Source organism: Marmota marmota, unplaced genomic scaffold (assembly GCF_001458135.2).
Source record: "Marmota marmota marmota unplaced genomic scaffold, marMar, whole genome shotgun sequence".
NCBI classification, from domain to species: Eukaryota; Metazoa; Chordata; class Mammalia; order Rodentia; family Sciuridae; genus Marmota; species Marmota marmota.
Window position 1 is genome coordinate 11,577,322 of NW_026000222.1, and position 25,742 is coordinate 11,603,063.

A 25,742-nucleotide genomic window follows, 5' to 3' on the forward strand; every position below is an offset into this window, starting at 1 on the left:
GTCCTGAAGCCAGGACGCGTCTTCCCAGGAGAACAAGGCGAAGCCGACGGGCAGCGGGGGACCAAGGGACCGCTTCTGGGACAGATGCAAGCGCGAAGCGGGCAACAACGGGGGTCCCGGGGCGCGAGGGCCGCGTGGGCCGGGAGAGCCAGAGCGACCCCACGGCTGTCCTTACCTCAGCGGCCTCACGCGCTCCGCGCTCAACAACACGGCCGCCGAAGCGAGGCGCGGCACGGCGGTTGCCGGGGTCGCCGCGGGCCGGAGAGCGGGAAGCGGGTAGGGGAAGAGGGGCGGGCCTGAGGAATAAAAAGTTCCGGGGAAGACGGGACCCGCGACCTTCCGCGCTTTACGGCCCCCAGCAAGGGTATGACGGGCGCGCGACCTCGGCTGCGCACGAGCGCGCAATGACGTCACCGCGGCGGCCCCGCCCCTGCCACGTGGGCTTGTTTGGGTCTCGCGAGGCTCCGCCCCGGGTTTAGAACTTGGGCGCCGGGCCCGTGTGGGTTTCTCCAAGTGGGTTTGCGATGTCGAGACTGCAGGTCCTGCTGGAGCGTGAGCGGTTTGGGGGGCTCTTTGTACCTCGAGGCCTGTGTCCTGGTCCTTCCCCCGCGGGTCCGCTGCCTAGAGCAGCGTCCAGTCCAGCGCTTAGAAGGCCCAGGACTGGTGGTCGCGCTGCTGCCTCTGGCCTTCCAGGCGAGGCTCTGGCAGAGCGGACCCCAGAGCCGATGTGCTGGCCTGGCCAGGCCTCGGAGGCACGATTAGCGGACCAGAGTTCCCTGCTGACCCCACTCGTGGCTCCTTCCTCAGAGCTTGTCCGGGCTCTGAGGAAGAGCCGCTCAGTCACTCGAGCCTCAGACAAGTCCCCTGTCCACTACTGCCACCACCCCCGTCCCATCACCCAGGTCCATTACTTCATAGAACTCATCACTCTCAAGTATGTGTTTGCTGACTGCCTTTCCCACGGTGTCAGCCGGGCTCTCTGACTTCTGACGACAAAACCGGAGTCTCACGCACAGCTGTGTTCTGGGCATCTCGACCAGCGCCTCGCATCGTCCAGTATGGCTTTCTAGAAATACTTCGACACGGAATGGTGCAATCTCCACCGCACCTCGGGCCTCGCATGATCCCTAGTTCCTATTCTTTGAATTCCAGCCCTTTTCACCACACAAGCCAATCAGAGGGGGTTTTGCTTCCTGGCCATAACCAGGCACTGTGCTAGTTGCTGGGGTGCAGCAGAGCACAAGGAAGAAGTCCTACTGACCTTAGAAAGTGGCAATAAAGCTGCAGGGACCCGGTGTCAACCATGCCATTCCACAGGCTCCATAACTTATACCACATCACATCAACCCACCCGATGAGGACTGCTGGAGGACTCAAACTCTGCCCTCGATCCTCTGATAAATGAAAATTCTAGGCACCTGGACTCCTGTGCTTGATGAGTCATTTCATATGCTAGTTAAGGGTTTTTCGGACACAACTTGTCCGAAAACAAAGAGATGGACCCATCAGAAACATTGGAGAAGCCATTTCTGATGCCCTGAGGAATTTTTGGGAGAAAAACTTCACAAGTTTTCTTCATGAAAGTCTCTCCTTTCTTAGAAAAAGTGAATGGAAATGGCTCTTGCCATTTCCAGGCATATGATTTGGGAAAAACGTGGTGTCCGCAGGGAGAATGGATGAAGTAAGAGTAATACATTGATTCCCTTCTGTCTAGTGCAGAGCTGAATAGACCATTCCTACTTCCCTCCCCCATCACCATTATTGGTTCTCCCCTTTTAAATGCTACACCCAATGACCCTGCCAACACTCTGATTTCAGACTTTGTCCTCCAGCATTGTAAGGGAATGAACTTTTGTTAATTCGAAAATTAAAAATAATACTAAAAATAAATAACTAAATGCTACATCCAAAGCCCTTTACCTTGTCAGTAAGTTTTGTCCCTTATAGTTTTCATAGCTAGTAGGTACCCTATTGGGTGTATTCAATTGGGTTGTTCTTATGTTTTTGGCTTATTTTTTTTTATACAATATCTGAGTTGTTCTTGAATGATCCTGACTTCTGGGTGCTGAGTGTCCTTTGAAGAATCTAACAATGTTAATGATGTTACTTATGAGATTTGGAAGCAATAATTTTTTTATTTTTTATGTATCCTAATTTGTTATATATGACAGCAGAACGCAGTTCAATCCATGTTACACATAATATCTCTGGTTGTACCCAAAGTAGAGTTACACCACTCATGTCTTCATACATTTACTTATGGTAATGATGTCCCTCTCATTCCATTGTCCTTCCTACCCCTATGCCCCCTCCTTTTCCTTCCCACCCCATTTGCCCTATCTAGTGTTCATCTAATCCTCCCATGCCCCCGCAACCCCATCACGAATCAACATCCTTATATCAGAGAAAACATTTGGCATTTGGTTTTTTGGGATTGGCTAACTTCACTTAGCATATTCTCCAACTCCATCCATTTTCCTGCAAATGCCATGATTTTATTCTCTTTCAATGCTGAATAAAATCCCATTGTGTATGTATACCACATTTTCTTTATCCATTCATCTACTGAAGAACATCTAGGTTGAGGAAGCAATTAACTTTTTACTCTTCACAAACCTATTCTGCATCCTTGTTTTTCTGTGAAGGATAGAATTTATAAAAGGAGGGGAAGATATTTTTAGCATCTGTTTCAAAAGATCTTTACCAGGGTTACTTTGTAAACCAAATATTGGATCTTGCTGAAACTCTTTCTTTATGCCCAGTTCTGTGTCTTACACTTCACAATGTCAAATGGCAGATGGATTAGGGGAAAATGAGAAAGAAGGAAAGTTTGTTTCAGTCTGTGAGTTCCCACCACCCCACCATAGTCTCTCCTTTCTCAGAAAAAGTGAATGTAGGGTGGGAATCTCTGCAGCTCTTTTCAGTGAAGGATTTCCTAGTTCTCACTCTCTGGTCAATTCTTGGGATGTATAAAACAGCATTTTAATTATCACAATGTCCTGTAACATTCTTTGTGTTTGTAAGTGTGCAATTCTGCTCAGGCCCCTTCTGTTCCTATGCAGAGTTGACATGTCATCCTAAAGACATTCTCAGCACTTTGGTAAACGAGATCTTATCTCTAGCTCCTGGGTGACATTGAATACATAGGGTCACTGAGCATTTCTGTCATCCCTGAACAGAGTATTAACATTGTGCACTGTATTTGTAGCCAGCTGAGTTTCAGTGGATATTGTCTTTTTAATGTTACTAGGTGTATAAATGAATGAACAGACATTTCAATTCCTCTTTCCATGCCCACTTGTGAAATATCCATCATCCACACAGTCACTCACTATGATATATTATTTACCATCATTATGGCCAAACAATGTACACAAAACCATTTATGTCTGTAATACCAAAGTGTAAAAGACAAATTGGAAACTAAGATATAGAAGATACAGGACTGTGCACAAGTCCTGAACTTTGTCGTCTCATTGAAACTGTTAGGTTTTTAAACCAAAGTAACTTCATTTTGAAAATCAGCACCTCCCCACCCAAGCATGACCTTCCTATTAGGCCTGCCCCCAAAGAGTCCATAACTACTGAAACCACAGCAAAAAACACCAAATAACAATCATAGGACCAGATGGGTTGTCTTTTAACTAATCTATTGTACATGACTATACAGAAGTTTTTTTTCCAGCAGGCTGCTGCACCTTGCAGAAGGGCAGCCTGGCAGATATTCTCTGTCAATAAACCTTTGCTTGAACTCGGACTTGTGTCTCTCATGGATATTTGCGCCAGCTACCCTAACAAAACTTCACTTAAATTGTGAACAATAGATGAGAGTAGCCCTGCTTTGCAGATGAAGAAAGTGAGGCTTAGATTTAATAACTGAAAGACTGATTCAAGTAAGAGCTAAGTAATGAATCAGGGGTGCTTCCTTAGAAGCACCTGAGGTTTCAGGCAGCACAATAACAATAGCCTCTGAATGAATGAAAATCAACAAGACTGAAGGACAAACTATTTCTAAAGAGATTTATAGAAACTTGCTTTTTTTATCTTGAAGCCATTGGATACCTCTCTTCTTCTGTTTCTGGCCCGATAAAATCTTCCTTGTGACCTCTATGGTAGAGAGTGCCACAGGCCTCGGGGCAGCCTTGTAAAGGGATGCACCCTTTTCTCTAGCCCGCCCCAGGAGCATAGGGTTTCATGGAAACCCCAACACTAGCACTATGCCTACATTTCATAGACAATGAAAGAAATGGGGAGAGGGAGAAAGAAATTTTATTTAAAACGTTTTAAAAATTTTTAAATGTTTGCTGACAGGCGCAGAGGCGCACCTCTGTAATCCCAAAGGCTCAGGAGGCTGAGGCAGGAGGATGGAAGTTCAAAGCCAGCCTCAGCAATTCAGCAAGGCCCTAAGCAACTTAGTAGACCCTGTCTGTAAATAAAAAATAAAAAGGGCTGGGGTTGTAGCTCAGTGGTAGAGCACTTGCTTTGCACGTGCGAGGAACTGGCTTCCATCCTAGGCACCATATAAACAAATAAAGGTATTGTGTCCATCTACAACTCAAAAATAAAAATAAAAAGGACTGGGAATGGTTAATCGTCTCTGGGTTCAACCCCTATTAAAAAATAAAAAATAAAAATAAAAGTTTGCCGATCTTGGGCTGGGGATGTGGCTCAAGCGGTAGCGCGCTCACCTGGCATGCGTGCGGCCGGGGTTCGATCCTCAGCACCACATACAAACAAAGATGTTGTGTCCGCCAAGAACTAAAAAAAAAAAAAAAAAAAGTTTGCCGATCTTTAAAATGAGAATCATGCCAGAGTTGCCTCAGACGGAGTGGGGATGCGTTTACTGCGTTTGTCCACGTGCATAGACCAGTAGGTGGCGCTGTGGTCTGTGGATTGAGAATTCCCGGGTTCACACAGCCCCTTCCATTTAGCGGACTCTGTCGCATTTAATTAGAAACCCAAATCAGACTAATAAAATCTCCCTCCGAAGGCTAATTCATTGTGACCTCTATGGTAGAGAGTGCCTCAGGCCTTTGGGGCAGCCTTGAAAAGAGGGATGCGCCCTTTTCTCTAGCTGTATGTTCCCATGAAAGGCTCTAGAGTCAAGGACGCTCAGACCCTGCAGGAGTTCTGAGGCATCCTGTAACTCAGCACGCTCAGCGTCCCAGCTTGTGCTGATTGGTGACCATGACCTTGGGCTGGACCTGTTGGCCTGAATGCCAGCGTTGCCTCCCCGTTGGTGTATGACCTTGGGCAGTTGCCTTTCCTAGACCTTCGCATCAGTCACTGTTCTTCTGAGAAACGGAACCAAAGAGAAATATATAACAGAGAAAGAAAAAAGAAAGGTTTATTTTAAGGAATCAGTTCAATTAATTATGGAAGCTGGTGAACCTGAAATCTGTAGAACAGACCAACAGGCTGGAAAGTCCGGAAAGATCTGACTTTGCCATCTCAAGTTCAAAGAATTGGAGACAGAATGCCTTTCTTTAGGGAATTTTTGTCTTTCTCTTAGGGCCTTCCACTGTTTGGATAGGGCCCACCCATAGCATTGAGAGTAATCTTCCCTACTCAAAGTCTATTGATTTAAATCACATCTATAAAATATTTTTACAACAGTGTCCAGACTGGCATTTAACCAAACATCGGGTACCATAGCCATATAAGTTTTAGGGATGTAGCAAGCAGTAGGACGACCTAGGATGCACAAGAGCTTAGGTTCAACCCCCAACATCAAAAAAGAAAGAGGAAAAAGAGGGATTGTGGCTCGATGGCAGAGCATTTGTCTACCACGCACGAGGCACTGGGTTTGATCCTCAGCATCACATAAAAATAAGTAAATAAGTGTCCAACTACAACTAAAAAAAAAAAAATTAAAGAAAAAGGAAAAAGAAATTTACCCATGTAGAGTTACTGGTAACTTAGCTGGGCAAGGTGGCTGATGCCTGTAGTTCCAGTCACTGAGGAGGCTGAAGCAGAAGAATTGCAAATTGAAGGGTAGCCTTTGCAACTTAGCAAGACCCTGTATCAAAAATGAAAGTATTTATTTTTGGTACCAGGAATTGAACCCACGGTGTTTCACCACTGAGCTACACCCCCAGCCCTTTTTCTATTTTTTTATTTTGATACAGGGCCTTGCTAACTTGCTGAGTCTGGGCCTCAAACTTGCAATCCCTTCTGTCTCAGTCTTTTAAGTAGCCAGGATGGACAGGCATATGCCACTGCACCTGGCTACAAAATAAAGTTTTAAAAAATTAAAAATAAAATAATATGGACTGCCAGGCATGGTGGCGCATACCTGTAATCCCAGTGACTCAGAAAGCTGAGGCACTAGGATCACAAATTCAAAGCCAGCATCAGCAAAAGTGAGATGCTAAGCAACTCAGTGAGATCCTGTCTCTAAAAAAAATACAAAATAGGGCTTGGGATGTGGCTCAGTGGTCAACTGCCCCTGAGTTCAATCCACGGTACCAAAAAACAAATAAATTTATTAATGAATAATAATAATTAATAATAATAATAATGACAACAACATACAATTTCTAGAAGAGACATGACCACAGATCTGGAGTTGAATGCAAATCTGAAAGAGAATTTTTTGGAGAACATCAATATGATTCAATGGCTGTGGAAACGTGAACTTCTTCAGGAAGAGAAACAATAGCTTAAACACAAATACAGTTTTCTGAGAAAGAATACAAATTGAGAAAACAGGTGACGAGCAGGAGAGGGCTACTGAGTTAGTCACCTTTCTGCCACTGAAACGAAATACCTTAGCTCATTGATGTAAAAGAAATAAAGGTTTATTTTGGCTCTCAAATTCAGAGGTTTCATTAAAGCATAGGTTGGCTCAGTTGCTTTGGGGCCTGTAATAAGGCAGAATGTCATGGCAGGAGCACGTGATGGAGCAAAGCTGCTCATCTCAAGGCAGCCAGGAGGCAAAGAGACTGGAAGGGGCCAGGGTCTGACATCCCCTTCAAGAGCATGACCCTGTGACCTAACTTCCTCCAACTAAGTCCCACCTCTTAGAGGCTCTACCACCTTCCAATAACACCAAGGCTTTAAAATACAGGCCCAGAGGGGCATTCCAGATCCAAATTACAGCCGGTGAATAGGTAGAGACATGTGACAAAGCAAACAATGAAATGTGAATTACAACACCTGTTTATTGTAACAAAAGCTGTAATAACCTCATCTGGAGAAAGCCATTTTGCAAGAACAGGCCCATTCTCAAAAACCTACCCCAATCACTGAGCAAGCAACGTAAAAAGTCTAGACTCAAGAAGAAATATCATGTAAAACAAGGTGTGAAGCTTTGGTAAAGGAGTCCAGCCAGGGCTGTCATCCCTAATTTTTGCCATGGGATACTGAGGCCTAGGGGTGCAAGACCCGGGTCACACACAGTGTCTTGGTCACAGCCCAGGCCTTCCGGGATCTGTCTAATGGTGTATTCACAGCCTTTCCTCTTCCAGCTCCTAAGACTGGGCTCACCCTGGCCTCCTCTTTCAGTGAGCCTTGGCCTAGGACCACTAGGACCCTTTGATAGTTATTCTACCCCAACCCCTAGAATTTATTTTCCTCCCACCTGACTCAGGTGCCTGGTATCAAACTACATGAGACAACAAGCCACGCATATCACTGAAGCCCAGGAGCACGAACTGAGTCATTTATCATACAGCTTAGAGCAGGGGTGTGAAAAATAGAACTCAGAAAAATCCACAATATGAATTAAAGCACTAGAAAAGTAAAAGTGGAGGCCCCGAGTTAGCTGTGATGCACCAGGTACTTTCTGGGTGACCATGGACAAGTCCCTGTACTTACTGAGCCCCAGTTTCCTCATCTATAAATACTCCTTGGTATCACATTTGCTACTGCACTGGTTTGTGACAACAAAATGACTCACATGTGACTGTGCTTTGGGGGCTTTACTTAGACTTGGCTATTGCTTAAGCATTGCTGGGACCTGGAGATGATGAGCTGGAGGTTGCCAGGTCTCCATCTGAGGGCAAAGAAACTCTGAGGCCCTAGGTACTGTGCAGGGACACACTCATAATGATACCCACATTCCATCAGTGCTTCCCAGAAAGCCAAGCCCTTGCATCTCAGCAGAGTTTCCATGGAGTTGACACCTCACCCTGAGATGGTGCTGGCTCAGGGGTCAGGGGCCGCCACTGTGCTTGGGGATGGCTGAATAACCTTTGATCAGCCCTGAGAGGAATGTGGGCACTGGGGTGTGGCCTTGTGAGACCCGCTGCAGTAATTCTGGTGCTATTGTGTAGGCTTAGCCAGGCCCCAGTCATATGGCCATGTGTGCCTTGTGGCTACCTTGTGGCCTGATGGCCTAGAAGCCGACTTGTTCCCAGCAGGGCTGCAGTCAGCCAAGGGAATACGTCATGCACTCTCCTCCCTGCCTGCCTTGTCCCCTCCTGGCTCACAATCACATGGGTGAGGATGGCAGGTACCAGGGCTGGGCTCACCCTACCCGCACGCTGCCCAGACAGACTTCAGTAATGCTCCCCTTTCCTCCCAAAAGCACAGCCCAGCCCACTCCCCTTTGAGCTCATTGGTGGCACCTGTCTGGTGTGCGGTTACCTCCTGCCTATGTTTAATTCATGGCAGGGAGTTGGGATGAGTTTCCCAAGAAAGGAAAGAACTCCCTTGGGGTCTTGCCCAGTTCCTGCCTGCCCCACAGGGAACAAAGCTGAAGCCCCAGCCTCCTCCCTGGGTCTGGGGCTGGGGAACAGAAACTGCTGATGGGCTTGGAGGATACTGTCCCAGCCAGGGAACAGCCATCAGTCACTAATCCACTGTTCTGGAATGTCTGTGGGCCAATCAGCGAGGTCTCTGGGGGCTCCCCGAGGGCGCTAATAATCCTGCAATGATTAGCAGGGGCCACGAGGTCAGTGCACACTGTTCTGCCTGTTGTCGGTGGGGCAGGCTGGCCAGGCCACAGAGGCTGGAGCCTGGAGGCATCCAGGGGAGCTGTCTGTCTCTTTTCATGCCAGCAACAACAGGAGGCTGTTTGGACACACTGATTACTCACGGGGCCTCCCCCTTTTGTCTGCCAGCCCACCCGACTCCTTGAGATTGTGAAGAGCTCCATCTCTCCTGGGAAGTGAGTTGGCTGGTGAAGCCAGACTGTGCCTGCAGCACCGACTGGCCCATGCTGCAGCCAAAGCCCTCCCTGGGGCCAGGAGGCCAGGGCCACTGGCCTGGCCTCCTGCCCGTGCTCCTGACTCTCATTGGCATCGCCTGGGCAGAGGTGCAGCCACCCCAACCACCAGGGCAGGCTCAAATGCCCAGAGGTAAGGGAAGGAGGGGAAGGACAGAGGTAGAGAAGCCATTGTGAGCTTTGAGGAGGGGGTACCACGGGATTTCTGGAAGCCAGATCTCTGGCCTAAGCCCTGGGTGGTGTTGGTGTGATTTGAGGAGGGACCCAAAAGGACAGTCCAGGGGGCATGATGGATGGATACTGGGGCTGGGAAGAAGGACAAGGGGATGGGCCCACGTTGGGGTCAAAGTGGAGTACCAGCTGAAGGCTGGAGCTGATGACCCAGAGAGATGCAATCGCTGAGAGGAGGGTGGGTTTTGAGTCCCCACATGCCTGGTCCCAGTCCCTCATTCCCTCCATTGTCCCCCACTCCTCAGTCATGGCACTACTTTATATCCGGTCTTTCTCTTCTCACTCCTACTCCTGTCTCCATCTCCCTCCCTCTCCCCCATACCCACCCATTGCTCTTCTCTGTCTCAGGCCTTGTATCCTAGGGGTGAGGCTGCACTCTTACCTTGCCATGAGGACTGACCCAGTCCCACTGCTCACTGTTCAGTGACCTGGCCTTCTGTCCTTGTCCCTAGCCCTGAACAGGAAGGAGAGTTTCTTGCTCCTGTCTCTACACAACCGCCTGCGCAGTCGGGTTCAACCTCCTGCAGCCAACATGCGGAGAATGGTGAGTGCCCCCAACTCCAGCTCCACCAGAGTGGGAGGGTAGCTGAAGAGACAGAGACCTGTCAGGGGCTCACCAGGCCATGCCAGTGCCAGGTGCCCTTCTGCCTGGGAAGGGCTGGTGGGGACAGTCAGTCACCTTGCCTGCTGAGGATCCATGGCCCTAGTTGCTGAGGGGGCTCTGTGGCTTACTCCTCCCCAGAAGGACCCTCAGTATATGAGGCCATGCCCCTGGCTCACGCTTGCCTAAAAGGCAGACCTTGGGTCTTCCCTGGTATCCCGTTGCCACGGAGACCAGGAGACATGCTAGGAGCTGGGATCTCCTCCCCCAGGGAACAGGAGCTCTGCACAGAGTCCAATGGGAAGGGAGGAGTGGGGAACGGGAGGGACAAGTGGCCTGCTGAGCTGTGGAGGGGCTTGTGTGTGACCAGGATCTTTCTGGGAAACTAGGAGGGGCCTCTCAATTTCCTGGCCTATTCACACATTCGCAGTTCATAATTTCACAGCAGGAGTGAGGTACAGGGTGTGCGGGGAGCATATGGAAGTTTTCCCACCAATTTCATTGAGACTGCAGGGTTGGAACTGTCATCCTGAAGTTCAAAAATTATGTCCCCATGGCCTGAAACCCAGCAGCTCCAGCCCATGTTAACAGGGCAGGGGAGAATGGCTAGGGGCCCAGCAGCGGTTCCTCATGGCTGCCTCCCATGAACTCCTGTGAGGCTGGCAGCTACAGTGTGTGGGTGGCGACCTTGAGAGCTCAGGGGTCAGTTTCCCAGGAGGTGGGGGTGGGGCAGGCCAGAGGAGGGCAGGTTGCTTCTTCCCCTTTTCCTGCCCTGAGTGAGTTCTGTGTAGCCAAGATGCTCCCAGCATCTTGTGAGTGCTCTCTCCCAAGACCCTGCAGGCAGGGAAGAGCTATGATCAGTTGGCTGGCAGTTTATAACTTTTCCAGGGCCCTTGTCAAAGCCCTAGAAACTCACCTTTCTAAAAAGGACACAAGTGGAGGCCCACCAGCAGCCCACTCCCATTCTGTCCCATGTATCCCTGTGGGCCTCTAAGGTTCTAGGACACCTGTTCTTTGCACATGGTGAAGATGAAGCCATTGGGGTGGTTGTGGCTTCTGAGGAGCCCTGGGGAGAACCCTCTACCTACCTCCAGCCCTCATCAGAGGTAAAATCATAATGAACACGAGCCCAAACTGAAGCTTTCTGTGGGTCTGCCTGAGCAGGGTACCTTCCTCCCTGTATTTATTCAGTCCCCACAACCCTTTCCAATAGGCACCTTATAGATGAGGATGTTGAGTCTCACAGAGATTGAGTGACTGCCCAAATGCCCAGGCCCAGGCGAAAAAAAAAAGGGTGAGAGGTCCCCTGGGCTTGGGCATTTGGGCCCCAGTGAGTAGAGCGCTCTGTAGGTGCTCATCTGCACATTCCCACCAGCACCAGCTGACCTCTTCCCACTCCACTCCTCTCTAACCCAGCCACTTCATTTCTCCTGCATGACCTCCAGCATGACCTCCAGCAGTCACTCAGTCTCTGTGAGACTCGGTGACTAAGGTTTCAGGGGTAGAGTCTTGTTTCGTGATGTCTTGCTGTCAGCAGGTTGATTGGCACCTTGGCAGGTCACACCCATCTCTGAGAAGCTGTGTGGCTGCAGCAGGTCACCCCATTGCTGGTGCTGTATGAGACCTCTTAGCAGAGCTGAGGGAGAGTTTACTTGCATTCAGGGGATCTATTCCAGAGGGACTGCCACGGGAAGTTCCCAGTGCCAGATCTACCCCCGTCACTGGCTACCTTGCCAATGAGTCCACACGCAGCCCCTGGACGGCTCTCGACGTGGATACTCAGAGACAATGGGGGAGTTAAGCCATTGCCCAGTGGTCCTCTCCTTTGCACAAAGGTCTTCTGTGGATATCTGTTTGTTCTGCCCCCAGGACTGGAGCGAGAGCCTGGCCCAACTGGCTTATGCCAGGGCAGCTCTCTGTGGCGCCCCAACCCCAATCCTGACTTCTGACCCACGGCGGGTTCCCCAAGTGGGCTGGAATGTGCAGCTGCTGCCTGCAGGCTTGGCCTCCTTTGTTGAAGTGGTCAGTCTCTGGTATGCAGAGGGGCAGCAGTACAGCCATGCAGCAGCCGAGTGTACCCACAATGCCACCTGTACACACTATACTCAGGTGAGTGTTGCAGGTGAGGCCAACTGAGGTCGGCTGGCTCACCTCAGAAGGACTGGGGCTGTAGCTCAGTGGCAGAGCACTGGTCTGGCATATGTGAGGCACCGAGTTTGATCCTTAGCACCACAGAAAAATTAACAAACAAAATAAAAGCATGCTATTCATCTGCAACTACAGAAAAATAAAAAAAATTTTAAAAATTTAAAAATAAGCAATGAGTTAGACAGGCACCATGGTGTACTCCTGTAATCCCAGGGCCTTGGGAGTCCGAGGCAGGAGGATCTCAAGTCCCAGGTCAGCCTCAGCACCTTAACGAGACTCAGCAACTTAATGAATTCCCATCTCAAAATTTAAAAATAAAATAAAATAAAAATTCTGGGGATGTAGCTTAGTGGTAAAGTGCCCACAGGTTCAATCCCTACTACCTGCCCCCCCACCAAAAAAAGTGGACTATAGCAAGAAGTGAAAGGTCATGTACATTTTTGCAATCTATCACAAGGCCCTTGATGTCCAAGACTTTCTTTTGCCATTCTTCTCCATCCACCCCCAAATTGCCCCTCCCTTCAAACATCTGCTAACTGCCCCCACTCCCCACCCCACTCAGAAAGGCTTCCTACGTGATTCCCACCATCCTCAGAGCTCTGCCCAGAACAGCTGCTCCCGAGGCCCCCGGGGAAGTAAGGGAGCTTTCTTTTTGTGTGGATTGTGAGCCAAACTCTGCCCCCGCTGCCAAGCATGCACTGCCTGTGCATGCTAGAGAGGAGGGAGTCTACGACAGCGTTTCTGAGCCACTGTGTTCCCTGCAGCTCGTGTGGGCTACCTCGAGTCAGCTGGGCTGTGGGCGACACCGGTGCTCTGTGGGCCAGGTGGCGATGGAAGCCTTTGTCTGTGCCTACTCTCCTGGGTAAGTGCCCACAACATGGGCTACGGGGAGGGCTAAGTGGGATACTTTCATCCAGGGTGAGATGCCTGTCCACCCAAATGGCCTTTACCCCTTGGTCTGCACCCTGTGTGGGAGAGGGAAGAGGAGGGAAAGGAGAGCTTGTGGAAGATTCTGGACGTGCAGACTGAGGCTTATCCGTGATGTCCCTTCCTGGAAGCATGCCCGGTTTCAGGGGATTTGTTTGGAGGTCATCTGTTTCTTCCTTGAAAATCTCCCGGTCTCACCCAGCTCCCTGACTCTGTGGGCATGCTGAAAGATCTGAAGGGGCCTGTGGGTAGGCAGCAAGGCCCCATTCCTGCTCTGCCCAAGGCTGGCCCCTTCCAGATCCTCCGACCCTTGTTCTCACAGAGGCAACTGGAAGGTAAACGGAAAGACAATCACCCCCTATAAGAAGGGCGCCTGGTGTTCGCTCTGCACAGCCAGTGTTTCTGGTTGCTTCAAGGCCTGGGACCATGCAGGGGGGCTCTGTGGTGAGTGCCCCACCCTTCTTACCTCCTCCTGGGACAGTAGATGGCTCTGGCATGAGTGACAGCAGCCTGAGGGACTATCCCAGAAGCCCTGACCCCTCACCACCCAGGGAGGCACCTTCCTGACTGCGGAGGGGAGGCCCCTTCTTAGAGTTCCCTCCGTGCCTGACCAGAGGTCCCCAGGAACCCATGTCGCATGAGCTGCCGGAACCATGGACATCTCAACATTAGCACCTGCCAATGCCACTGTCCCCCTGGCTACACAGGGAGATACTGTCAAGGTGAGGACCTAGTGCCCATGCAGGTAGTCCCAAGGGGTGAGGAGGGAGGTGACCCCGTTGTGTCAACCCCTGCTCTATGGTGTGGCTGTGGAGTGGCTGGAGGCTGAGAGCATTTTGAGGGAGTCTCTGAGGGGATTACTTGGGAGTACTTGCTGGGGTCTGCACACTGCATGCATTCATTCAACAAGCCATTCATTGAGCACCAACAGTTTGCCAGGCCCTGTGCTACGCAGGGGACTCAAAATGGCCCTGAGGCTATGGGACAGGGAGGAAGACAGAATTAGGAAAAAGAAATGGGTTCTTGTTCCACTGCCCCCCAACCCTACAACCCTGGGCAGGTCACCTCCCAAACCCCAGTTTGCTTCTTTCTATAATGAGGATCAAACCAAAGAAGCCAAGTGTAGTGGCAGTTGGAAGCCCAGGTGCTCTCTGTCCCCAAGAGGGATGCTCTTGCTGTTGTAGCTGAATGTTCAAGGTCTGTGGGGAGCAACATGGAGGACAGGTTGGGCGTCGGGAAGCTGGAGGCTGAGTGCTCTGCCCTCCTGCCCTGTCCTGGCAGTGCGGTGCAGTGTGCAGTGCCTTCATGGCAGGTTCCGGGAAGAGGAGTGTTCCTGCGTCTGCGACGTTGGCTATGGGGGAGCCCAGTGTGCCAGTGAGTCCTGCCCTAAGACCCCTCCCAGGACTCCCTTTGGTGGGGTACTGGATTGGGTTCTATCAGCTCCAGGATCCCATTGTATGCATCTCTTCCCAGCTCCTCCCTCCATGACATCATATTTGTAGTCTGCAGTGCTTGGGCTATGGCAACCCAGAGTACTCCCTAGCAAATACCCACAGTGGGGGTATTTACACCACTGAAATCGACAAGTATTCATGGGTTTCATACATATTTAAGAGCGAGAGCTCATTGTTATACGTTTATCAGCACACCACTGAGCCCACCTGCTTCCAGTTTGGAGCAGGTGGCCACAGGAAGGAGCATCTTGAGCTTAGATCTCTGGCAGGGTGGGAGAGGGTCATGATTCTAAGGAGGGTTCACAAACTCAGTCCCCTCCACCCCACCAGCCAAGGTGCACTTTCCTTTCCACACCTGTGACCTGAGGATCGATGCAGACTGCTTCATGGTGTCTTCGGAGGCAGACACCTATTATGGAGCCAAGATGAAATGCCAGGTGATGGTAACCTCTACCTTCCCAGGAACCCCTCAGGTTCTCAAATGAGAGTTGGAATGAGATGACCCTGGACTAAATGATGGTTCCTTTGCCTTCTCCTGACCTAATATAAAACAGAGGTCACAGACCCAGAGGCTCAGGAAGCCAGGAGGTCATTAAGTGAGCAACCCAGAGACAAAGCCCCCCACCCCCCCAACTTCTGTCTTAGGCACTGTCCTGACCCGGCTCCAGATGCTGATTTCCAAACAGAATGGCAGGTCAGGTTGTCAGGACTCAGGGTTTTTCAAAGTCAGAAATCCACATCTTCATCCGTAATTCTTGACTAATTAATGTTGCCAATATGCAATGTGAATATATTTAAGGTACTGTGCAGTTAAGACAAAACCCTCCTGAGGGCAGGACCCTGCCTGGCCTGTGACCTGTGTACAAACAGAGGAAAAGCTGTCAGGGAAGGGAATGGTACCTCTATTCTCAGAGGCAAGAGATCATTAAGGGGTATGTGATGAGGCCTGACCAGCACACACATTTGGGATCCAGGGCCATGGTGGGGTGGCAAGATGGGAGAAAGGGTTGGCCTAAGCTCTTGGAGCCCTGCCATTGAGACCCAGGGTTGGGATTTCAGGAAAAGGGAGGGACACTAGCCCAAATTGAGAGCCAGAAAGTACAGGATATCCTTGCCTTCTACCTGAGTCGCCTGGAGACCACCAACGAGGTGACTGACAGTGACTTTGAGACCAGGAACTTCTGGATCGGTGAGTGCCTGGCTGGTTGGGGTGTGGTGAATGGGAAACGTGGGGCTGAATGTTCTACAGAGCTCCAGGAATCCTGTGCTTGGGCTATGGCAACCCAGAGTACTCCCTAGCAAATAGCAAGGGTATGTTGAGGGCTTAGAGTCCAGAACAGGGAGGGTAGACAGGCTTCCAACCCCCTTCCCTGGGGAGAGGGCTGCAGGAGGGGTGAACCACAGTGCAGAGGCAAGGGCTGGAGGCACTGGGAAGAGTTTAAGAGCTGGGGGCCCAAAAGGTATGAGGCAGCAGGCTCCTGGGCTCAGATACTCCTCTCAGGGCCCCTGGGCTCTCAGATGATAGGCAACCTTGGCTACCCTGGCCCAGGGCTCACCTACAAGATGGCAAAGGACTCCTTCCGCTGGACTACTGGGGAACACCATTCCTTCACCAGTTTTGCCTTTGGGCAGCCTGACAACCAGGGGTGAGTCTGGGGTGCCCGCACTCCCCTGGGCCAAGGGTGTCGCCTGGGCCTCCTTGGTTGAGTCTTTGGACTCCACTGAAGAACCTCTACCCAGCCTGCTGCTTGGTCCAGCCCTTTGAGGCTTTGGGCCTGACCTGGTGCCAGGGAAGTCTGGGCACAGCTGGTGCAGGCACAGGCCTGAGGTGAGGGAGGTATAAATCAGAAGGTGCATGATATAAAAGAGAGGGACCCCAAGCCCAGGCACAGTGGTGTATACCTGTAACCCCTGCAACTTGCGGGGCTAATACAGGAGGATTGCAAGTTTGAGGCCAGCCTCAGCAATTTAGCCAGACCCTGTCTCAAAATTAAAAATAAAAAGGAAGAGCCATCGCTCAGTGGCAAAGCGCCCCTGAGTTCAATCCCAAGTACTGCTCCCCCCAAAAAGAGGAAACCCAAGAAAGTTTAGTGCATCCGTCCATCCCCATTGTCCCCTCAGTTGCCCCTCTATTTATTATTCACTTGCCCCTCCCTCCACTGGCCCATCTACCCTCTGCTTGTATCAATACACCAATTCTCCAGCTGTCCACCCACCTGCATCCTTCATGCACACATCCACTCCCCAGCTGACCCCCTAGCTGTCCTGACCCCCCTACCAAAGACCTTCTAGTTCTATGCCTTCAGGCCCAGGAACGCCCAGGGCAGGGGCAGCAGAGGTGAAGGTGGTGAGGCTGTGTGGCCAGTAAGAGCTCCAAATATCATCCCCAGCCCTCCTTGCCAGCAGCCAGGCCTGATCAGGCTCCAGACACGTCTCCTTGATGGAAGGGAAGGACCTGGGCTCTCTGTTCCACGTTCATCCCACTGGCTGGTATGGCTGAGTGCTGCAGTGATGGGTCTCCTGAGACCTCCTGGCTTCCCTGAGAAGAGCATTCATGCTCTGGAAGCATAATGGGAGCTTGAGGGTTGGTCTGGCTCCCAGTAGCCCCATCTGTGGTTGGGGCACCTGGGCCCAGATGGCCTAATGCAGGGAAGACCCTGATTTCATTCCTCCACTCTGAGCACCCCATATTCTGGTCTGGCAGGTTTGGCAATTGTGTGGAGCTGCAGGCATCTGCTGCCTTCAACTGGAACGACCAACGCTGCAAAACTCGAAACCGTTACATCTGCCAGTTTGGTGAGGGTCTGCCCTCAGTTCCCCTCCTTTGGTTCCTGTCCCCTGGGTACTGATGGCCCACTCTAGGCTGCTAGGATATCCAAGTCACCCACATAGAGTGTCTGAGCACACCAGGTCAGAGAGGATGTCCTGCTCAGGACCTTCAGTAGGCCCAGCATCACATGGCAAGTCCATGCAGACACAGGACTAGAACATTTTCAAGGAACTTCTCCAAGGTCCCTCTCCTTCTACCGTGAAAGTTGCCACCTGGGGTCCTGTTGGGTCCCTCAGTGTTCTCTGATTCCCTAAAGTCCAGTGAACTATAGTGAAGGGCAGAGGTGAAACCTGGCCCTGCACCAGCTCCCAGCAACACGTCCAACATGGGAGCTCCATGTGGGACCATGGCCATGGGCACTTCCAGACCTAGTGAAGCAGGCTCTCCATCCCAGGACTGCCTGCGCTGCCACAAAGTCCCACCCTGTTCTACTTCCTTTCCAGCCCAAGAACACATTTCTCGGTGGGACCCAGGGCCCTGAAGCCTGACCAGGCAGCTCTCCTGCCAGCCCCTGAGTGCACTAGCCCTGCAGGCCTGTCTACTCACCTGTGTGGAACAAGAACTAGGCCCAAAGTCCAAAATGAGGTCTCAGACCTTGCATGATGCAGGAAGTTGGGCAGAGGGTGGCAGTGAAGCAGGTGGGGAGTGGGGAGGGTGGTGGAGAAGCTTGGCATGGGAAGAGGAGAGCCTGGGTCCCTCAGCTGACTTTTGATTGGGATGATGGGCTTCTGTGAGGCACTGAAACAGAAGCCAGAGCTAGAAGTCAGAAGAGGCTACCATCCTCCCCCTGGGCCAACCCCTGGGGCAGCTGGAGCTTCCACCACCAGATGCCTCCCAGGAAGGATTAAACTAATTTATGAATCGGCTGGACTTGCAATTGCTCAGCTTGGAGAATTCAGATGCCCTAGGATGATCCTCAAAAGACAGAGGGGGCTTGTCATCTCACTTTCCCACTATTCACCTTGTTCCTTTCCTGCTCAGTCTTGTGACCCAGGCTACCCTTTGGATGTTTTCAGGCTCTCCAGTAATATGGAAAACCAAACTCTGCCTCAGTAGGGGGTCTTTTCTCCAGCAACTCCCAGGACAGGGCCTCAAGCAGGCAGGGTAGACACTGCCCTGCACACCTGGGACACAGTGTGTGTGTGAGTCTGTCTCTTGTTTCCCATGATGTAGTGTTTTCACATATCAGGGCTGATGGTATAGTAAGAACCTGGAGAGTTACACTCCCCCATCCAGCTCCTCAAATATTGGAGCATGCACTTAAGTACTGTGTGTCAGACTCTGTAATCAACACCTGATGTCTATTAACTCATTTAAACAGACATCCTCACTGAGAAGTGAGTATTGCTATCCTCATTTTACAGCTGAAGAAATGTAGGCACAGAGAGGTTCAGAAATTTACCCGAGGCAGTGGTGCATTGGGAATCAAACCTGGTCAGTCGGATCATCTCATCTAAATATATATATATATATATGTATGTATTTTTTTTTTTTTTGGTTGGGGGGTTGGTCCGGTGGGTTTAATCCAGGGGGCATGGGAGAAGTTTTGTCGTGCCCTAACTCAGAGCGCGGGCACACGCTGGGCGCTGGGCATTCACACAGATGTCTCTAACAATATCATCCACTCACAAAGGAGGAGGCTGGTCTTGCAATTGCTCGGTTCAGAGAGCCCAGGCCATAAACCCCAAAATTCTGCCCAAGGACGCCTGCGGGTCAGCTTGCCCAACGCCTCCTCTGCCTCACGGGAGACAGGAGGGGCCCTGCTCCCCCGCCGTGGTCCTGCCAGGTAGTCACCCATCCGTCGCAACTCTTTACCCGGGTCGTGGAAGACCACTTCGCCTCAGGATCGGCGGACACACTGCCCAAAAAGGCACCTTGTGGCCCTGGGAGCCTCGCCCGCGCCAGCGTAGTCGCACGGTTCCAAGTCCCGCCGGGCGATCCCGTCCGTCCCCCGAGACCCGGGAGGGAGCCCCACTGCGGGCGACCCCGCCGCTGCCTACCTCCGGGTCCTCGGCTCGCCGGGGACACGGCCCATACTCCTCCAGCTGAGACGCTCGTTTGTCACCTGGCCTTCCTGGGAGGCATGATGTTTTTTGCATCCTGAGACGTGTCCCAGAAGGGTGCGTCCTGCGCGCGCCCACGGGGCAGGGGGCTGGCCTGGGCGCGCCCTGCAGGGGCGACCCGCTACAGGACAGGCCGGGCGGCAGGTCCCAGACCCTCCCACCCCAACACCACGCAGTGGGCGGTGGGAAGAGTGGTTCTGGGTGGGCTGTGTGACCCGAAGTCTAGTGGGCTCCCAGCAGGTGTAGACGCCGGTGTGAAAAGACCTGCCTGCGGCTCGCTTGGTGGTCCACAGGCTTCACCGCGGGAAACGGAGGGGCGCGACCAGTCACCTCGGAGGTCCTCAAGGCTCTGAGCTGGGACGCCCTGGAGATCAGCCCAAGGTGTGAGGAGGCGGTGCCATCGAAGGCACGTATCCTGGGCAGGCCGCTCGCTCCGAGCTTCCTCCCTCAGGTTTTCAGTGGTTGTGTCTGGCTTTGCTGGCCCTTATATCTCGGCATGGCCAACAATCCGAGGACAAAACACAGTTTTATGCAATCAACAGATATTGGTTACATGATCAGATAGTGATACAGAAGTATATTCTGGAAATTTTGCAAGGCCTGATCTACCAGGTATCTGCAGTCTCTCTGGTGGTTTATTTTTGCAGTGCTGGAGATGGAGCCCAGGCCCCGCCTACCTGCTAGGCAAGTGCTTTGCCTTAGAGCTACACCTCCAGCCCTGGAGCTAGTTCTTTAAAAGTCCCAGCCTAGCCGGGGTGTGGTGGCAGTCACCTGTAATTCCAGTGACTCCGGAAGCTGAAGCAAGAGGATTACAAGTTTGAGGCAGCCTCAGTAACTTAACAAGACCCTGTCCCAAAATAAAAAATAAAAAGAACTGGGGATACAGTGTGATAGTAGAAAGGGTTCAATCTCTAGTATCCCCACCACCACCAAAAAAAAAAAAGTTCCAGCCTGTGTTTACCTTCCCCAGCGGGGAACAGGAAAGCAAAGTTGGCTGAGTGGATGAATATGACCATAACTCAGAGTGAGAACCAGCTGGCCTCCAGAGAGAGAGAGAATATGGAACAAGCTGCTGGGCTTTCCAAGAGAAAGGAAGCCCTTTCCTGAGGTTCTGCCCAGAACAGGACAGCGAACCCCTTGCAATGCCTTCTGGCTCAAATTGGTGTTCTAAAGATAGTTCTAGATGGCATAGCGCTTGCCGCTTTCTCTCTCTCTCTCTCTCTCTCTCTCTCTCTCTCTCTCTCTCTCTTTCTCTCTCTCTCTCTCATCAAACTGGTGCTTTGTGTATAATTTAGTTGTGAAAGTTAAAACATGGCTGACATGGTGGCACAAGCCTGTTATCCCAGCAGCTCAGGAGGCTGAGGCAGGAGGATTGTGAAGCCAGCCTCAGCAACTTAGTGAGACCCTGTCTCTAAATAAAATATAAAATAAGGGCTGGGGATTTTGTTCAGTGGGTAAGCAACCCTGGGTTCAATCCCTGGTACCAAAACAAAAAAGCAACTTAAAGCCAGGCACAATGGCCATGCCTGTAATCCCATCAGCTCAGGAGGCTGAGGCAAGAGGATCACAAGTTCAAAGCCAGCCTCAGCAACAGCAAGGTGCTAAGCAACTCAGTGAGACCTTGTCTCTAAATTAAAAATAAAAATAGGGGGCTGGGGTTGTGGCTTAGAGGTAAAGCTCTCACCTACCGTGTGTGAAGCACTGGGTTCCATTCTCAGCACCACATAAAAAATAAAATAAAGATATTGTATCCACTTATAACTAAAAAATAATATTTAAAAAATAAAAATAGGGCGGGGATGTGGCTCAGTGGGTGAGTTTAATCCCTGGTACCATAAATAAATAAATAAATAAATTAATTAATTAATTAATTAAAAAGTGTTTCCATTCTGTATTCACTTATGAATTGTCTCCAAGTACTGCAATACTAAAATACTATGCACATTATGAAAGAGACACAAATGAATACTTTAAAGGGTATTGATGAGTGTAGGGCTGGTTTTGTAGCTCCGTGGTAGGGCACCTGCCCAGCATGTGTGAGGCACTGGGTTCGATCCTCATCATCACATTAAAAAAAAAAAAAAAGATATTGTGTCTGTCTACAATTTTAAAAATTTTAAAAATTAAAATGAATGTAAATATGCAATATTCTCATTGTGTACCCAGAGAGACTGCCACATGGTGTGCTCTCTGGAGACCTAGGAAATCTAGGCTTCACAGGCTAGGTACCTGAAGGTGGAGGCAGCCATTGGGCATCGCTTTCCTATGGCCATTGGCACAACTACCTGCCCAACAGATCTTGACTTCAGTGTGATCTTTGTTCTCTTCTATGACAGGAGCACTAGCTCCCTCAAAGCCTTGTCTGAGATGAGAGCTTTGTTCTAGGGGACTATGGGATTAACTGTCTTGCCATGGCATGGCATGGGCTGCTGGCGTCCTGTCCCTTATTACTAGCTGGAGTTCCACAGTCCTCTGGCCACTTACCAGCCTGAGAGTCCTCCTACTTCCTTCAGGCCTTCTTGCTTCATTCACTCCTGGTGCTGTTTTGGTTTTAATTAAAGTTCTCAGTTTTAAACCACAGAAACTAAATCTGGCAACTCTAAGTAGAAAGAAATGAGTTTTGTGGGAAATACTTGTTAGTTCCCAGGAGCTCTGGAAGGGGAGGGGAATCAGTTCTAGAGAGGTCACACAGTAGAACTGACTGGTGAAGACCCTACTGCCTCTGCTGGGCACATCAGCAGCTGTAGTACCAAGTTGGGCCTGGAGCTGTCTGAAGGAGCTAAGCCACGTTCCCAGGCCGTAGCTGCAAGGAAGACTGGGAAAGCAAAGCAGAAAGGGCATTTTCAGCTTCTTTCAGGAGAGACAGGCTCTGTTTGGGAATACCACTGAACAGGAAGAGGGCTGGGATATGAGGTAGCTCAAAGAATGACCCATATTCATTGCAAAAAGCCCCTGGTACATCCAGGATTTAGGGCCACAGTGCTAGTGTTAGCAGCCTGCCCTCTCCCCCGACCCACCCACCACTATACACATACATAGCCAAGGACTCACCGGCCATTGGATTCTGTGCAGCTTGAAGTGAGTAATAGTGTAGCCCTATGCAAAGGCTTTGCTTGTAGCTGAGCCCTCTGAGTGTTTGCAATAAATTATCTAATTTCTTGGAACAGTAGAGCAGTTGTGAGGCAGGGAGCTCATGACTGCTGTCTACTTGCTGTCCATGTGGCCCTGGACAAATCCATTAACCTCAACCTTAAGGTTGCTGTGGAGGGTTCAATGAAACAACGGATGTGAAGTTAACAGCACAATGCATAGGAAAAAATAGGGATTCCCTGGGCAACTGTGTGTGCGCCTGTAATCCCAGCTCCTCCATGGCATGTGCCATAGCACCTAGCTACTCACAGTCTTTAATACTGAAGATGACAAAATTACCCTTTCTATTCTTCCTGGGGGCACTACGAAAATAAGTTGATGGGCCAGGTTTGTGGCTCAGTGGTAGAGCGCTCACCTAGCATGCGTGAGGCCCTGGGTTTCGATCTCCGGCACCACATAAAAATAAAACAAATAAAATAAAGGTTTAAAAAAAGAAAATTAAATTTTAAAAAATAAGTTGACTACTTTCTGTGCATCTGATGAATTCAAAGTGGGCATATCTGGGAGTCAACTCAGTAAACTCCAGGGAGACCAGTGTTTGTTCTGCTTTTCTCATTTTTCCTTGTTCTTGTCTTTATCTTGGTTTGGCCTCTCATTTTTGTTCTTTTGCTTTCTTCACACCTCACTGCTGACCTCCTGTGTCTTTGAGTCAACTTCTGTCATTCATCTTGTTTCCAATTCATTAACTGTCCTACCTACCACTTCTATACAGTCAAATGTGCATAGCCGTGGGAATGCAAGAGGGTGTGGCTCTTAGGATTCTTCTAGGGGGGCTTTATGAGCAGTGAATATGGAACAAAGACCTCCAGCCCACTTCCAGATGTGTGGCATCTGTAATAGTTTATTTATTTAGCAGATATCAATTGAGGACCTACTATATGCCTGGCCTTGACCTAGCAGAGGGGATACAGCATTACTAGCATTCTTCATCTTCCACCCTGGTGTGGATCTGTCTTTTCCAGTGGAGGATGGTGAAAAAGAGGAGCCAGGAGATGAATGGCCTGAGGGTCCACTCATGAGGTGACATTCCCATAGTGGAGCACAAATGGCTACATCACCTGACTTCTTGGTCTCCCTTGAACCAGCTTCAGCTGACATTTTACTTCAGACCCAAACATCTCTTTGATGTAGTTGAGAAAAAAAAATGCAGGAAACAACTGCCTGGCAACTGGGGCCAGCCCACGGCTGCCTAGAGTAGGCTGTTGGACCTTTACACACGCCACCATTTTAATTTGCTTGACTTTCTTGGGACCTAAAAATGTGCTTCTTGCATTTGTTCTGTTTCCAACAGAGTTGCAAATGTCTCTGTTCCTAGGTCACTCTTTGGGGCTGAGTGAGTTTTGCCATTGGCTATTAGACACTGACTGATGTGGAGTTATGATGATGGAGAAGAGCATAGGTGAACACTAGGGTTTCTGGAAAGATTCCTTGCCTGGGAATCAAGAAGTGTGGATCAAGAAGTGTGGACTATGAACCCATTTCTGCCTCCCTGGACCCCAGTTTATTTGTCTGAGAAATGGGAAAAAAAAGATCTTGGTTCTTCCTACCTCCCAGGGTTCTTGTTCAAAATGTGAAAAGACTTTGAAAAGGATAAGCCATGCTACACCACCCTAGTAAGGGACTACTTCTGTTTGTCCTGAGATAGGATTGAGAAGAGAAAGATGTCAATTAGAGGGCAGGCCCCAAGAAAGGACAGACTCCTCTCTGTGGTGTGGTTCACACTGCAGAGCTCTCTGGGGAATCGGGCTGCAGGTGGAATTTAGCTGAGATCCAGTAGGTCAGTGTTGGGGTGGATGTTCCTCAAGCTGGCTAGTTGTGCAGAACTGGAGCTTCCGCTAGGAAAGACTTGGCATCCTAACATGCTCCTTGTTAAATTCATGGGGTCTCTGGTTTCAAGAATGAAGTGAAATTCACAAGAGGTAAACTGTGGAACTAACCTAGATGCCCTTCAATAGATGAATGAATAAAGAAACTGTGATATATATACACAATGGAATATTACTCAGCTTTAAAAGAGAGTAAAATTATGACATTTGCAGGGAAATAGATGCAGTTAGAGAATATTATGCTAAGCAAAGTAAGCCAATTCCCCAAAAACAAAGGCCGAATGTTCTCCCTGATAAATGGATGCTGATCCATATTGGGGGGGGAGACTGTTGAGAGGCACAGCCGAAGGGGCCCCAGCAAACTTCCAGCTGCCAGCAAACTTCCAGCTGCCGGCTGATGATTGGCTCACAGCGGCCCCAGCAACATCTAGCTGATTGGCTCCTTGGCCCCAGCAACATCTAGCTGATTGGCTCCTCTGCGGTGATGCTCATTGGGCTGTTTCCCTGCCCTTTCAGACCACGGAGCTGCTCATTGGGGGACTTTTTTGGCTCCGCCCACGTGACCCAGCCAATCTGCCTCAAGAGCAGGAGGATTGTGGGAGGTGGGGAGAAGCTGGTGTGGGAGAGAGAGGCTTGTGGAAAGCCGGTGGTGGCAGTTGAGGCTCTGAGGGTTTTTCCTGAGAGGCTGTTTTGTTTGGCGTGTGTGGTTCTAAAAATAAAGTTAGTTTCTTTTGACAAGTGGCTCCTGATTGTGCCCAGCCAGACTTCGGCAGAGACAATGAGAAGAATGGAGGAACTTTGATTGGGCAAAGGGGAGGGAGAGGAGGAAAGGGGACATGGGGGTAGGAAAGATGGTGGAATGAGATGGACATCATTACCTTAGGTACATGTATGACTGCACATATGGTACAACTCTAAATCGTATACTACCAGAGAAATGAAAAGCTGTGTTCCATTTGTGTACAATGAACTGAAATGCATCCTGCTGTCATGTGGAACTAAGGAGAACAAGAACAACAACAAAAGAATGATGTGAGCCAGGTGTGGTGGAGCTTGCCTGAAATCCCAGGGGCTCGGGAGGCTGAGACAGGAAGATCAAAAGTTCAAAGTCAGCCTCAGCAATTTAGCGAGACCCTGTCTCTAAATAAAAAATAAAACAGGCTGGGGATATGGCTCGGTGGTTAAGTGCCCCTGAGTTCAATACCCAGTACAAAAAAAGAAAATGAAAAAGCAAATGAGTGAGGAGAGGAGACCACAGAGGGCTCTGGGTGAGCACTGGGTGGGGAAGAAGTTTGAATGCACTTCCTGGACTCTGCTTTTCCTACTCTGTCTTTGGAGGTGAA

The 25,742-nt window shown here is 50.2% G+C and overlaps 2 protein-coding genes across 3 annotated transcripts in view; one reads left to right on the plus strand and one right to left on the minus strand.

The window, feature by feature from the left end:
- The window catches only part of Pdpr (pyruvate dehydrogenase phosphatase regulatory subunit), a 37,768-nt gene extending 37,365 nt beyond the window's left edge, over positions 1–403 (minus strand). Inside the window, exon 1 of the mRNA XM_048792416.1 lies at positions 176–403. The gene's annotated coding sequence lies outside the window, so the exon portion shown is untranslated. The remainder of the gene's footprint in view (positions 1–175) is intronic.
- An 8,503-nt stretch (positions 404–8,906) lies between these two features.
- On the plus strand, positions 8,907–18,230 carry Clec18c (C-type lectin domain family 18 member C). Of its 2 annotated transcripts, XM_048792506.1 has the most exons (12): positions 8,908–9,302; positions 9,853–9,944; positions 11,871–12,110; positions 12,914–13,011; positions 13,399–13,520; positions 13,691–13,798; positions 14,358–14,450; positions 14,861–14,967; positions 15,590–15,719; positions 16,080–16,176; positions 17,235–17,326; positions 17,804–18,230. In XM_048792506.1, the coding sequence occupies exons 1-12, from the start codon at positions 9,161–9,163 to the stop codon at positions 17,839–17,841; spliced, it is 1,359 nt and encodes a 452-aa protein (XP_048648463.1). In that variant the 5' UTR covers positions 8,908–9,160; the 3' UTR covers positions 17,842–18,230. The 2 variants fall into 2 exon arrangements, with proteins under 2 accessions (XP_048648464.1, XP_048648463.1); XM_048792507.1 differs by lacking the exon at positions 11,871–12,110 and having other exon boundaries at positions 8,907–9,302.
- Positions 18,231–25,742: the final 7,512 nt, after the last annotated feature.

What these genes read in the sequence shown, in the direction of transcription:
- Clec18c (XM_048792506.1), top strand. Translation starts at nt 9,161, where the DNA reads ATGCTGCAGCCAAAGCCCTCCCTGGGGCCAGGAGGCCAGGGCCACTGG. An exon ending in CACAGGGAGATACTGTCAAG is followed by an intron (nt 13,799 to 14,357) that starts GTGAGGACCTAG and finishes CTGTCCTGGCAG; the next exon opens with TGCGGTGCAGTGTGCAGTGC. An exon ending in GACCAGGAACTTCTGGATCG is followed by an intron (nt 15,720 to 16,079) that starts GTGAGTGCCTGG and finishes ACCCTGGCCCAG; the next exon opens with GGCTCACCTACAAGATGGCA.